Source organism: Tachyglossus aculeatus, chromosome 26 (genome assembly GCF_015852505.1).
Source record: "Tachyglossus aculeatus isolate mTacAcu1 chromosome 26, mTacAcu1.pri, whole genome shotgun sequence".
Lineage (NCBI taxonomy): Eukaryota > Metazoa > Chordata > Mammalia > Monotremata > Tachyglossidae > Tachyglossus > Tachyglossus aculeatus.
The window spans coordinates 10,611,587-10,626,902 of NC_052091.1; the positions used below are offsets into that span (position 1 = coordinate 10,611,587).

Sequence of the window (15,316 nt, forward strand, 5' to 3'; positions counted from 1 at the left end):
TTCACCATCTAAGGGGGAGGGAGGACAGGTTTTGCAACACCATTTTGCGAATGAGGAAACTGAGGCCCAGAGAAGGAAGTGACTTGGCCAAGGTCACCCAGGGAACAAGCGGCGGGTGCAGGTGGGATCAGAAGTGGGGTCTCCCACCTTCCAGGCCCGAGCTCTTACCACTAGGCCGTGTCAGTTCCTGCCCCCACGAGCTGGCCCGCGCTGACCCCCGACTCCCCGGGGCTGGGGCAGGGGGGCGGGCTGGGGAGGGGCGCGGGGCCTTGGGAGTGGCATGGTCCGTCCCCGGGGGCCGCAGCCAGCCTCTGGGAGTGCACACAATTGCGACGTTGTTCCCGCAGCTTTCTTTCCCTTCCATTTACTCATAATTATGCAGAGCGGCTCCGCCATCCGTTTTACAGCAGACCAGCCTCCCCTGCCTTGCCTCCGTGCCGCCAGGCCCGGGTAAGTCAGATTCTGGGTAATCATTAACGGCGGAAACGTTTCCCACGAATTGGAACGGACGCCCCGGACGGGCGATGATCCGCGGCCAGGAGCGATGCCCCCCGTCCCTCGCCGGGTCCCCCTCTCCCAGGGGCTGGCGGCTGGCCTGATTCCCCGGGGAGCGGAGACCCGGGTCCTTGGTCAACCTGGTCTGGTGCAGCCCACTGAGGGGCCTCAGTTCAACGTGGGGATCCAGTCCCTGGGGCAGCCAGATTCCCGCGGCAGGTGAGGTGGCTAAGAGAAAGTGGCCCGGGGCTCCGGGTCCACTGTGTCAATGGCTTCGACCGGCCCTCATGCCCACTGGGGCCCAGGGCTTGGGGTTCACGTTTCAGGGACCTTGGTTGGCCCTCGTGCTCACAGGGTACCGGGGCTTGGGGTCCATTGCTTTGTGGGCTTCGGCCAACTCTTGTGCCCACCAGGGCCTGACTCTCAAGGTTCACTATGTTGGGGGCTTTGGCCAGCCCTCATGCCCACCGGGGCCTGGGGCTCAGTGTCCATGGTATCTGGGGCCTCGGTTGGCCCTCCTGGCCACTGGGGTCCAGAGCTTGGGATCCACCATACTGGGGGTCAGCCCTTGCACCTGCCAAAACCCGGCTCTCCAGGTCCACCATGTCGGGGGCTTCAGCTGGCCCTCACGCCCACTGGGGTCTGGTGTTCGGAGTCTGCCATTTTGGGGGCCTCAGGGGCCCTCATACCCATTGGGTTCCAGTGGTCGGGGTCCTCCATGTTGGGGGTGTTGGCTGGCCCTCGTGCATGCCAGGACTGCAGCGAGGTGGGCAAGGACAGGCCATGGCCTCAGGGCTCTGGGTGGGTAGGGAGACAGAGTGCGGGGCCCGGGGCAGGGTGAGGATCAGCTTGTCACTGATCTGAGGGAGCCACCAGATGGATGGGTGGGCCCCTTGGGCACCGCCTGACCCCGAGTGGGAGCCGAGCCCACCAAATCAGCCTGGGCCTGGGAGTCAGAAGGACCTGGGGTCTAATCCCGGTTCTGCCGCTTGTCTGCTCAGGTGACTTTGGGCAAGTCACTTAACTTCTCTGGGCCTCAGTTGCCTTGTCGGTAAAATGGGGATGAGGACCTTGTCCAACTTGATTAGCCTGTATCTACCTCAGCGCATGGTACGGTGCCTGGCACACAGAAAGGGCTTAACAAATACCACAGAGAAAAAGGACAGAGGTGCCATGCTGCCCCACTCCCCCCGCCTGGGCTTTCCACAGAATTCCAGGCGGCTTTCCGGTCTACCTACTGTCCAGCTGCCCCTCCCGGGCATTTCCCCTTGCTTAGTGGGCCTGAGGCCACACCCCTTCCCCCAGCTCAGTTCATTCATTCATTTATTCATTCAATCGTTTTTCTTAAGTGCTTACTGTGTGCAGAGCACTGTACAAAGCAGTTGGGAAAGAACAATACAACAATAAACAGTGATGATCCCTGCCCATAATGAGCTCACAGTTTAGAGGAGGGGAGACAAACATCAACACAAATAAATAAAATTACAGATATATAATTGCAATAGCGCTGGGTTGGTGGGGAAGGGGAAGAACAAAAGAAGCCAGTCAGGGCAGTGCAGAAGAGAGTGGAAGATGAGTAAAAGTGGGGCTCAATCTTGGAAGCCCTCTTGGAGGAAATGTGCCTTTCATAAGGCTTTAAAGGTAGGGAGAGTAATTGTCTGGTGGATTTGAGGAGGGAGGACGTTCAGGCCAGAGGGGTGAGACAGGTGAGATGGAGGGACATTGAGAAGTTTAGCACAGGAGGAACTGGGTTGAGGGGGGAAGGTGGTGGACTGCTTTAAAGCCAAGGTTGAGGAGTTTTTGTTTGATATGGAGGTGGATAGATAACCACCGGAGATTTTTGATGAGGGGGGTGACATGTCCTGAACATTTTTGTAGAAAGATGATCTGGGCAGTGGAGTGAAGTATGGACTTGAGTGGGAAGAGACAAGAGGTTGGGCAGTTAGCACGGAGACTGACTCAGTAATCTAGGCTGGATAGGATGAGTCATTGTTATTAACCTGGTAGCAGTTTGGATGGAGAGGAAAGGGTGGATTTTAGTGGTCCTGAAGGTGGGACCAGCAGGATTCAGTGACGGATTGAAAATGTTGGTTGATTGAGAGAAAAGAGTCAAGGATAACGCCAAGGTTACGGGCTTGTGAGTCGGGAAGGATGGTGGTGCCGTCTACAGTGACGGGAAAGTCAGGGAGAGGACAGGCTTTGGGTGGGAAGATAAGGAGGTCAGTCACAGCTGTAGCCGTGACAGGGTTTATCAAGCGTCTTCTGCTCTCACAGCAGCTCTCAGTCACTCAATCATATTTATTGAGCACTTACTGCATGTGGAGCACTTTACTAAGCACTTGGGAGAGTACACTGTAACAGACACATTCCCTGCCTGCAATAAGTTTACGGTCCAGAGGGGGAGACAGACATTAATATAAATGAATACATTACAGATATTTACAAAAGATCTGAGAGAGAGGTGAATAATGGGAGCAAATCAGGGTGACTCAGAAGGGAGTGGGAGAAGGGGAAAGGAGGGTTTAGTTGGGGAAGGCCTCTTGGAAGAAATATGCCTTCAATAAGGCTTTGAAGGTGGGGAGAGTTGGATATGAGGAGGGAGGGCTTTCCAGGCCAGAAGCAGGACATAGATGAGAGATCAGTGGTGAGATAGAGATAGCTCTCCACAGAGGACACGCAAGGGGCTCACGCTCTAATAGGGTAGATGGACAGCGCAATCTCCACAAGGAGCGGGATCAGAATCGATTTGATTGGAGCGGAGACAAAGTGGATCCGAGCTCAGCCAAGAAGTGGCCTAGAGGCGATCAAATCCACGAGAATGAATTTTCTCCTCCGAACTGTGCAGTGTTGCCTGGTGCAAGTGTTCTGCTGAAATAATAATAATGGTGGTATTTGTGAAGCGCTTACTGTGTGCCAAGCACATGACACTGGGGTAGATTTAGACAAGATCCCATCCATGTCCCACACGGGGCTCAAAGTCTAAGTAGGAGAGAGAACAGGTTTTGAATCCCTATTTTCCAGATGAGGAGATGGAGGGGCAGAGATGTTAAGTGACCTGCCCAAGGCCACATAGTCAGGTCTTCTGGCTCCCAGACCCATGCACTTTCCATAAGGTCATGCATCTTCTCCAAAGTCTCATAATGCACTGCTTCCCCCTGGTTTGCAAAAGCTCCTTGGCTGTCCACACCAACCCGGGCAGCTGGGCAGACTGACACTTCGAAATGAAAGAGAACATGCCCCTTCCCTCCCCAGCTGAGGGGAGGGAAGGAGGATGGCAGTTAGTGAGTCAGTCAGTTGTATTTATTGAGTGCTTACAGGGTGTAGAGCACTGTTCTAAGCACTTGAGAGAGTACAGTATAACAAACAGTGGCAACCATATAACAGTAGTGGTATTAGAAGTAGTAGTAGCAGTAGTAGTAGTATTTACTAAGCACCCACTTTGTGCAGAGCACTGGATTAAGTGAGCGGGAGGAAGGAAGGCCTGGGCCCAGGGGGATGGGAGGGTCAGACATAGTCCCTGGCCCTCAGGGGCTCACAGTCTAAGGCTGTGAGGTGACGGTGGGGAGGATTGCCGACGAAGCAGGAGGAGACCCAATAAAACACTAAAACAGCATAAAAGTCGGGGGCAAGTACACAGAGTCGAAAGAAAAGGCAGTAATGTACTGCCAGAGGAGCAGAAGCACAGAGTGAAAGCCAACTAGGGCCTGGCTACTGACCTACCTAGTTAGGCCCCAGCTTTGGCCTCCTCTTGGTTGAGAAGCTTGTCCCTCACATGGGCTTTGGGGTCTGGGTGAATTGGACCAGACAGGGGCTGGAATCCCCCTGGGTCTGCTAGCATCCCACCTATTGAGGCTGTCAGTCCCCTCAGTAACCTTTGTCCTTTGCCCCCTGACCTGTGCCGGGCTGGAGCCAGATGCGATTCCCTCAGCCCGGTGGGGCTTGATGTGGGAAAGGGACAGGGGGAAGGGACAGGGGAGTGCTCTCGGGACCACCCCTCTGCCCCCCAACCCCGTCCCCACCGCCCCATCCACCACCACCAGAGAGAATTCCGAGTTCACCGATGAATTAGGCAGGAGGCGTCTTCGCAGGTTGAACAAATCGGAGCCGGGCCAAGTTTATGGAAAAACTCAGCACCGGCTGGGACTGGCTGCGACCAGCCGAGACCGGCCCTGCCCCAAGTCCTCTAGTGCGCTCCTCAGGGAGGCTCCTTCTGGAGCAGGGAGGAGCCGATGGGACCTAGACTCCCCAAATCCCTTTGGGCTTTGCCTGCCCCAGTCAGGTAGATTTAAAAAAAAAGCTTGGCAGGTGGAGAAGGGGAGATCTCAGGAGGGGCTGGAAAATATTGGGTTGTGGGACAGGGTAGCTTTTGCAAACGTGAGAGGCTGTGTTGCCCAGTGGGGAGAACACAGGACCAGAATTCAGAAGACCCTAGTTCTAATCCTCGGTCCACTACTCACCCGCTGGGTGACCTTGGTCAAGTCACTTGACTTCTCTGAGCCTCATTTTTCTCATCTGGAAAATGGAGATTCAATACTTTGTTCTCCTCTATCTCTCGGGCCGTGGTCCCTGAGTGGGACAGAGACCCAGTCTGATCTGATTGTATTGGATGGTACTGAGAAGCAGCAAGGCCTAGTGGCAAGAGCCGGGCCTGAGTGTCAGAAAGACCCTGGTACTAATTCAGACTCTTGTAATCATAATCATCATTATTATTGTTATTATTATTATTATTATTATTATTATTATTGCATCTGTCCCAGTGGTTGGTACCAGCCTAGTGGATAGAGGATAGGCCTGGGAGTCAGAAAGGCCTGGGAGTCAGAAGGACCTAGGTTCCACTCCCAGCTCCACCACTCGTCTGCTGTGTAACATGGGCAAGTCACTTCACCTCTCTGGGCCTCATTTCTCTTATCTGTAAAATAATACTACTACTAATAATTATATTTGTTAAACTCTGACTATATGCCAGGCACTGTACTAAGCATTGGGGTGGATAAAAATTGGGTTGGACACAGTCCCCGACCCACCTGGAGCTCACAGTCTTAAACCCTATTTTCCAGATGAGGTAACTGAGGCCCAGAGAAGTGAAGTGACTTGCCCGAGGTCACACAGCAGGTAAGTGGCGGAGCCGGGATTAGAACCCATGAACTCCTGACTCCCAGGCCCGGGCCCTATCTACTATGCCGTACTGCTTCCAGTGGCACAGAGAAGTTAAGTGACTTGCCCAAAGTCACACAGCTGATTGGTGGAGCCGGGATTTAGCCAGGGCAGATCTTGACTCACTTGGGTCCTGAAAAAACAGGTCAAGCTTTGTCCTGCTCCTATGTTACACTCCCGGTGCCTAGTTGAGCATGTACACACAAGCACACGTGCGTACACCCCCCCACAAATGCCCACTTCCCAGTTTAAACAGAATGTACCAGCCTTCCCTGGGCTAAAGCATGGGACATGGCAGAAGAAAAGCGTGACCTGACAGGAGCGGTTCATCTTCTGTAATCTAGAATGAAATCTCAGGGACTAACCAACTGGTAATGAGACGACCAAGATTACTTAAATTAATGTCTTACAGTCTAGAGGGGGAAACGGACATTAATGTAGGTAATCTATAATATATAATTTAAAGATATGTACGTAAGCAAGATAGGGAAGAACCTGAATGTTGCACAACCACATCACTTTGAAAGCCCTCCCCAAAACTCACCTCCTCCAGGAGGCACCAATCAATCAATCAATCAATGGCATTTACTGAACACTTAATGGTGCAGAACATTGGACCAAGCCTTGGGAGAGACCAGTGCAATAGAGCTGGTAGACATGATACCTGCCCGCAAGGAGCTAGCGGTCTAGAGGGGGAGAGAGACATTAAAAATAAGGGTAGGGGAAGCAGCAGAGTTGAACAGAAGTACTGTGGGGCTGGGGAGCAGAGTGCGTTACAAAGGGCTAAAGGGGTGCATGGGTGATACAGAAGACAGGCGAATAGGGTGGGAGATGACAGCTTAGTCAGGGAAGGTTTCTTGGAGGAGATGTGATTTTAAGAGCGCTTTGAAGATGGGGAGAGCCATGCTCCATTATAAATGAAACAAAATGTGGAATGTGAGCAGGGGGTTGATGGAGAGAGGGGAGACAAGACTGAGGAACAGTACGGGGGTTGGCTTTAGCAGACTCAAGCGCATGGGCTTGGTTTTAGTGGGAGATGAATGAGGTAAGGTAGGAGGGGAGAGCTGAGTGACTACCTTAAAGCCCAAGTCCAGGAGTTTCCGTTTGATGCGGAGGTGAACTGGAGTTTCTTGAGGAGTGGGGAGACGTGGCCTGAGTGTTTCTGTAGAAAAATGATCCGGGCAGCGGAGTGAAGTATGGACTGGAGTGGGGAGAGACAGGAGGCGGCGAGGTCGGCAAGGAGGCCGATGCAGTCGTAGAGACGAGATGTGATAAGTGCTTGAACCAGCGTGGGAGCAGTTTGGGGGGAAAAGAACCGACGGGCTGAACTCCAGGGAGATTTTGACATCCTCTCCGCCACGAGATGGAGAAGGTGTTGCTTGCCACACGTGAAATTGCGTCGCAGGGTGAATGAGCTGATGGTCAAGGCAGTTGCGATGTTTTGTGCCTGACATTAAGGACATTAAGGACATTAAGCGTGTGGCTGAGGGCGAGCTGACAGGAAAGGGAAAGAAATGTTTGAGCAGTCTGTTGCCTTCCCTTTCCCTTCTCCCTCCATTTCTCTTCTCTCCCTCCTTCCCCCCCTCTTTTTTCCTTTCTCTTTCCTCCATCTGTCTCTCTCTCCCTCCAGTCCCCCATCAGCTCTGTTAGAGCAATGGTAGCAGTAGTAATGGTATGTATTAAGCACTCAAAGTGAAGAAACACCATGGCCTAGTGGAAAGAGCACGGGCCCGGGAGTCAAGAGACCTGGGTTCTAATCCTGACCCCACCCCTTGCCTGCTGTATGACTCTTTTTTTTATGGTATTTGTTAAGTGCTTACTATGTGCCAGCCATGGTACTAAGAATTGGGGTGGATTCATTCATTTAATCAACCATTTATTGAGTACTTACTGTATGCAGAACAATGTACTAAGCACTTGGGAGAGTACAAGCTAATCAGTTTGGAAACAGTTCATAGCCCACATGGGGATGACAATATATTAAGTATTAAGTGCCAAGAACTGTACTAAGTACTGAAGTAGGTACAAGATAATCAGACTGGACACCATCCCTGTCCTGTTGAGCCTGTTGTTGGGTAGGGACCATCTCTATATGTTGCCAACTTGTACTTCCCAAGCGCTTAGTACAGTGCTCTGCACACAGTAAATGCTCAATAAATACAATTAAATGAATGAATTAGGGAAGCAGCATGATCTAGTGGAAAGAACATAGGCTTGGGAGACAGAAGACCTGGGTTCTACTTCCTGCTCCTCCACTGGGCTGTTGTGTGAACTTGGGAAAGTCACTTAACTTCTTTGTGCCTCAGATACCTCATCTGTAAAATGGGGATTAAGACTCTGAGTCCCACATGGGACACAGACTGTATCCAGCCTAATTATCTTGTATCTACCCCAGTGCCTGGCACATAGTAAGCACTTAACAAATGCCATTTTTAAAAAAGGGAGTAGGATTTCACCCTTACAGATGAGGAAACTGAGGCAAGAGAAGTTAAGTGACTTGCCCAAGGTCACACAGCAGACAAGTGGCAGAGCGGGGATTAGAACCCAGGCAGCGTAGTTTAGTGGAAAGAGCATGGGCTTGGGGGTCAGAGGTCGTGGGTTCTAATCCTGGCTCCGCCACTTGTCAGCTGTGTGACTTTGGGCTAGTCGATTAACTTCTCTGTGCCTCAATTACTTCATCTGTAAAATGGGGATTAAGACTGTAAGCCCCATGTGGGACAATCTGATGACCTTGTATCTCCCCAGTGCTTAGAACAGTGCTTGGCACATAGTAAGCACTTAACAAATCCTATCATTATTATTATTATTGTTCTAATTCCCAGGCCTGTTTTCTAGCCAGTAGGCCACTCTGCGTATTACTTACCATGAGCAGAGCATTGTGCTGAGACCTGGGAAAGAATTCACAGGTGAGAGAATTAGTCATGGGGCCACAGAAAGCAAAGCCCCTTAAACCCTGGGGGGTGACATCACATGTCTGAACCCTCTTTCTCCATTACTTGCCCATTCCCCTAGGGCAGCTTCCGCCATTTTCCCTCAAGGTGATGATGATGATGATGATGATGACAGTGGTATTGGTTAAGTGCTTACTTTGTACTAAGCACGGGGGTAGATACTAGATAATCAGATCAGGGCTAGTCCCCATCCCACATGTAGCTCACAGTCTAAGTAGGAGGGAGAACAGGTCTTTTAACCCCATTCTATAGATGAGGAAACTGAGGCCCAGAGAAGTGAAGTCACTTGCCCAAGGTCACACAGCAGACAAGTGGCAGAGCCAGGTTTAGAACCCAGGTCATCTGACTCCCAGGTGTGGGCTCTTTCCTGTAGGCCAGGCTGCTCTTCAGCCCATACTGATGACCGGACAGCCCACCGCTGCCCGACATGAGTCTCTGTGGCTCTTGGCTCCACCAGGAGCACTTGGGAGCTGATTCTGGGGAGGCCCTGCCATTTGGCAGCCGCAGGGCAGGAGAAGGAATTCTGGCATTGCCCAGGCTGACTATAGGTAGCCCAGGTGGGGCTACCGAAGCAGCCTGAACTGGTAGAAAGACCATGGGCCTGAGGTTCAGAAGAATCTGGCTTCTAATCCTGGATCTGTCACTTGCCTGCTGAGTGAACTTGGGCAAGGCCCTTCACTTCTGTGCCTCAGTTCCCTCCTCTGTAAAGTGGGGATTAAGACTGTGAGCCCTATGTGGGACAGGGATTGTGTCCTACCTGATTAGCTTGTATCTATCCCAGCACTTAGTACAGTGCCTGGCACATAATAAGTGCTTAACAAATACCATAGAAAAAAGACCATCCTGTCCCACATCCATGGCTGAAGACACATCCTTGTGCTTGTTCCCCTGCTCTCCCTAGGACCCAAGGAAGCGGGCCGGGGAGAGGACCAGATCAAACAGGCGTTGGCAGGCCAAGACCGGATCCTCAGGGAGAGAAGCTGGACCTCCTGAGGCCTTTACCCTGGCTACAGAGCTGTCCTCTGCTCGGACCAGATGGTTCCCAACTGGAAACTCCCCCGCTCCTTCAACATAGACCAGATGCCCAAGGTAGGTGGGGGTGGCAGGAACGGGGGTTAGGGGGACGGGGTCTCCAAAAAGTCTGCACCATGGCCCTGGCAATCTTCTTCGATCGCATTCCGCCAGTCAAAAGCACCACTATGTGGACTGCTCCCAGTCAGGATGGTATTCCACTAGTGGGGTCTAGTGAAAAGAGTATGGGCTTGGGAGGCCGAGGACCTGGCTTCTAATCCTGGCACTGCCACTTGTCCGGTGATCTGAGGCCTTGGATAAGTCACCTAACTTCTCTGTGCTTCAGTTTTCTCATCTGTCAAATGGGAATTCGATACTTGTTCTCTCTCCTTCTTAAACTATGATGATGATGATGATAGCATTTATTAAGCGCTTACTATATGCAAAGCACTGTTCTAAGCACTGGGGAGGTTACAAGGTGATCAGGTTGTCCCACGGGGGGCTCACAGTCTTAATCCCCATTGACAGATGAGGTAACTGAGGTGCAGAGAAATTAAGTGACTTGCCCAAAGTCACCCAGCTGACAAGTGGCGGAGCTGGGATTAGAACCCAGGTCCTAGGTTAGAACCCAGACTCACAGGCCTCAGTTCCTGTCCACAAGGAGCTTCCACTCAACTGTTATGGGGGAGACTGGACGTGGCCGTTGTCCTCAGGGGGAAGGATGATTTTTAAAAAAATCCCTTTCTGACCCTTCCATGAGGCTTAGGATGCAGTGGGTGGCAGGGATTCATTTCTAATCACCAGTTACATGTGACTGAAAAGCAGTCTTCTGGGAACCGCCCTTAATGGCTTCAAACTGCTCAGCAATGACTCAGAAAAGGTCGTCTTTGTAGTAGTTCATCTGCGCATCAGCCACACTAAACCTCAGTGTGAAATCACTCCACTAGAGCCAGCTTTGTGAGATGAGGGAACTTCTCACTGAATGAGGAAATGCCGTTTCAGCGCACTCAATTTCTCATGCCCCCCTCTGCTCCAGCTCAGGCAGCGAAAGCACTGAAACCCAGAGAGCTGGCTTAATCGTCACTGTGGTATTTGTTAAAGTGCTTGTTGCATGCCAAGCACTGTGACATGAGAAGCAGCATGGCATAGTGGAAAGAGCACGGTCTTGGGAGTCAGAGGACACGTTTTCTAATCCCGGCTCCGCCACTTGTCTGCTGTGTGACCTTGGACAAGCCTCTTAACTTCTCTGTACCTCAGTTACCTCATCTGTAAAATGGGGATTAAGACTGTGAGCCCCGATTACCTTTTATCTACCCCAGTGCTTAGAACAGTGCTTGGCACATGGTAAGCGCTTAACAAATACCATTATTATTCAGCACTTAGAACAGTGCCAGGGCTTAGAACAGTGCTTGGCACATAGTAAGTGCTTAACAAATTCCGTAATTATTATTATTATTATTGCTGTGCATTAGGGCAGTTACAGGTTAATCAGGCCAGACACAGTCCCTTTTCCACAGGGGGCTCACATCTGAGAAGAAGCATGGCCTAGTGGATAGAGCACAGGTCTGGGAGCCCGAAGGATCTGGGTTCTAATCTTGACTCTGCCTCTTGTCTGCTATGTGACCTTGGACAAATCACTTCACTCCTCTATGCTTCAGTTACCTCAGCTGTAAAAAGGGGAGTAAAACTGAGCTTCAGGTGGGAGAGGGACTGTGTCCAACCCGATTTGCTTGAATTCTCCCCCAGGTAATACAGTGCCGGGTACATAGCAAGCGCTTAACAAATATCACAATTATTATTATTATTAGGGAGGGAAAACAGGTATTTTATTACCATTTTCAGATGAGGAGAACAGAAGCACAGAAAACTGAAATGACTCACCCAGGGTCATGCAACAGGCAAGTGGTGGAACCTGAATTAGAAGCCAGGTCCTCTGACTCTCAGGCCCATACTCTTTCCACCAAGTCACACTGCTTCTCTCCAGACTTCTCCTAGGAGAAAACTCTGGGTAAAGGGGAGAAGAATAACTAGCCTGGAAGAATACTGGTGCCTTCCTCCTTCAAACTGCACCACTCATGTCCGCCGCAGCCAGGATATGAAGTCATCAGCCTCCCTAAAAGCCTAGAAAACTCGTTGATCTGGATAAGATGATGTTTTCAAGAATCGTGAGACGGGGAAGCTGACTTATGCCAGAATGCAGGGAGGGATTGTATCAGAATCACTCTAGATGATGAGCTAATTAAAACACAATCCAGGCTTCCAATTAAAATATAATTCCATTTAGATATCACAGTGGTTCAACCATCACTTTAACTTGTCTGTGGCATCTCAGTTTATGTCGGCTGCCCTCATCGGAAATAGATAGGAAATAGGATTCAGAAACTTGCCCGACACCTAGAGAAGAGGCAGTGACAGCTCTTCTGTGACATTTCGGTTCCGAAAGGGCTCTTTGGAGAATGCTTTGATGGGGCTGGGTGAAATGATTCCTTGACAAAAATCAGAGCTTGGTTTTCCCCATTCCAGTTTTTAATTGGAATCAAAGAACCAGATCCAGCACATCGCCTGGGGGCAGAATCCCAAACAAATTCCAGTCTAATAATAATAAAAAAGTAATTACTAGAATAATAATAATTAGCAGCATGGCTCAATGGAAAGAGCACAGGCTTGGGAGTCAGAGGTTATGAGTTCAAATCCCTGCTCTGCCAATTGTCAGCCGTGTGACTTTGGGCAAGTCACTTCACTTCTCTGTGTCTCAGTTACCTCATCTGTAAAATGGGGATAAAGATTGTGAGCCCCACGTGGGACAAACTGATCACCTTGTATCCTCCCCAGCGCTTAGAACAGTGCTTTGCACATAGTAAGCACTTAACAAATGCCATTATTATTATTATTATTGTTACCAAGTGCCATTAAAAGAAAAGAGGGAGGCAGTAGTATTAGAATTTACTGAGCGCCCACTCGATTCGGTGCCGTGGGAAATTGGAGTCAAGGAGTGACGCATTCTCCACTCCCGAGGAACCCGAGAGGTAGTTGGAAGCCAACCCAACAAAGCTCAATTTAGTGCCACACCGTGAAACTAAATTGGCCACACCCTTGGCCCAGGGCTGGGGCATAAACGCAGCCCCAAGGGCCTCTGGGAGACGGGACACAATGTCTAGGTGTTGGCTAGAGCTCAGGCCAGGCCCACGGGGGCAGGGAGAAATGCCAGTCAGTCAGTTTGGTTTCTGGCTGGCCGCTTCGGCAAAAAGAGGCAGAGACGAAGTGTGGTTGAAAGCTAATGGCTAATGGCTAGTGGATGCACTCATCCATTTCCTCCCGTGCTTGCAAAAAAATGTGTGTGGGCAGGAAAATGAGCAATAGGTCCATATTCATCGATGGGCTGGTTGGGTGGGAGCTAGTGCAGTCTCTGTCAGTCAGTCAGTCATATTTATTGAGCTCTTACTGTGTGCAGAACACTGTAATAAGCACCTGGGACAGCACAGTATAACAAGAGGACACATTCCCTGCTCACAACCAGTTTGGGGCTCCAAGGGGAATGGGCAGTGGCAGAGGGACGGATTACAGGGATGGTATTTATTCAGCATATACTAGGTGTTGAGTTTTGTACTAAGCGCTGGGCTGATAAAATAATCAGACTGGATACTTTTCCTGTCCCCAAATGGTGGAGGTCAGAAAGTAGCAGGGGGTGTCGGGGGGGAGGGAGAGTGGGGGAATAGCGTGGCCTAATGGAGAGTGCAAGGTCCTGGAGTCAGAGGACCTGGGTGCTAATACTGGCTCGACCAGTTACCTGTTGCATGACCTTGGGTGAGTCACTTCACTGTGCATCAGTTTCCTCATCTGCAAAATGGGGATTCAGTGCCTGTTCTCTCTCTTACTTAAACTGTGAGCCCCATGCGGGGCAGGAACTGGTGAACTTTTATCTACCTCAGGGCTTAGAACAATCCTTGAGACATAATGAATGCTTAAATACTATAAAAAAAATAATCTCAACCCCATTTTGTAGAGGAGGATGTTGAGACCCAGAGTGGTTAAGTAAACTGCCTGAGGTCACACAGCAGGCCAGTGACTAGGATTAGAACTCGGATCTCCCGACTGACTCCGAGACCCAGCGTGTTCTAGTGAAAAGAGCCTGGGCCTGGGAGTCAGAGGATCTGGATTCTAATCCTGGGTCCACCACGTGTCTGCTATGTGACCTTGGGCAAGACACTTCACTTCTCTGTGCCTCAGTTCCCTTCTCTCTAACATGGGAATTTAGACTGTGAGCCGAGGTGGGACATGGACTGTGTCCAACCTGACAAGCTTGCATCTACTCCAGCGCTCAGTACAGTGCCTGGCACGTAGTAATCAATGAACCAATCAGTGGTACTTATTAAGCACTTATTGTGTGCTGAGCACTGTATTAAGCTCTTGGGAGAGTTCATAACAGGCACATTCCCTTCATAACAGGCACATTCCCTGCCCACAATGAGCTTAAGCGCTTAACAAGTACTATGAAAAACAAACAAACAAAAAATTCCAACTGTCAGTCCTATGCTCCTCCTACTAGTCTGGTTATTCTTTTCCTGAAGGTGTTCCATGAACAAGGCATTATCTTTGGCTACCGACCCCCACAGAGTTCGGCTACCGACTGCCTCCTCAGCGTTTTCCAGTTGACCAATGAAACGCTAAACATCTGGACTCACTTCCTGCCCGCCTGGTATGTCCCATTTTGCCCCCGCAATGTCCTGCCTAATAGAGAGCAATGGAGAGGAGACGAGGGGTGGTGTCTAGAAGTGAGAAGAAGCGCACCCTAATAGAAAGAGCACAGGCCTGGGAGGCCCCGGGTTCCAATTCCAGCCCCACCACCTGCCTCCTGGGGGACCAAGCTGATTCACTTCTCTGTGCCTTGGTTTCCTCATCTGTCAAATGGGGATTCAATACCCATAGGCTGTGAGTGCCTTGTGTTTCCGACTTGATTATCCTGTGTCTATCTCAGCGGGTAGAGCAGTGCTTGGCACATAGTAAGCCCTAAATGAATATAAATTATTATTATTGTTGTTATCCCGGCTCCGCCAATTATCAGCTGTTTGACTTTGGGCAAGTCACTTAACTTCTCTGTGCCTCGGTTCCCTCATCTGTAAAATGGGGATTAAGACTGTGAGCCCCACGTGGGACAACCTGATCACCCTGTATCCCCCCAGCGCTTAGAACAGTGCTTGGCACATAGTAAGTGCTTAACAAATACCATCATTATTATTATTTCTCTCTGTTCCCAAAGGATAATTATAAAAGGGCCTTGCCATTTGAGGAGGAGAAGGGAGGTAGAAGATGGGGTGAGGAGAGGGCCTATCAAGTGGAATTCCAGGGAGCTTGCTTCTTGCTGGAGAGCATTATTATTATAATGCCTGAGGTGCTAGAGTAGAGCCCTGCTTGTGCGATTTTTCCAAGGTCATCAGATTGGACGGGTGGACTGGCGAGTGACCTTGGAGAATCAGACCAGAGGACAAAGTGACGGCACAAAATTGGAAGTAGAGGGGGTGGAGATGAAGAGCATAGGGGGCTGAAGGATCTCAGGCTGGGCCTTCTCCTAGAGATGAAAACAAGTTTCCTCTCAAGATGGGAGCAGATATTGTGGGCAGAAAAAATCTGGGATCCTAGCAGACCCCAAGCTGTGGGCCGGGAACGGAAAAGGAAGGCACGAAATCAGGCAGAATAAGGGAGGGAGT

At 50.5% G+C, this 15,316-nt stretch overlaps 1 protein-coding gene across 2 annotated transcripts in view; it reads left to right on the plus strand.

Moving 5' to 3' along the window:
* PAQR5 (progestin and adipoQ receptor family member 5) overlaps nt 1-15,316 on the plus strand; it is a 34,916-nt gene that overhangs the window by 6,486 nt on the left and 13,114 nt on the right. For both annotated transcript variants that reach the window (XM_038767054.1, XM_038767055.1), the window contains exons 2-3: nt 9,502-9,689; nt 14,180-14,307. In XM_038767054.1, the coding sequence (XP_038622982.1) occupies nt 9,636-9,689; nt 14,180-14,307 (182 nt within the window). In that variant the 5' untranslated portion in view covers nt 9,502-9,635. The remainder of the gene's footprint in view (nt 1-9,501; nt 9,690-14,179; nt 14,308-15,316) is intronic.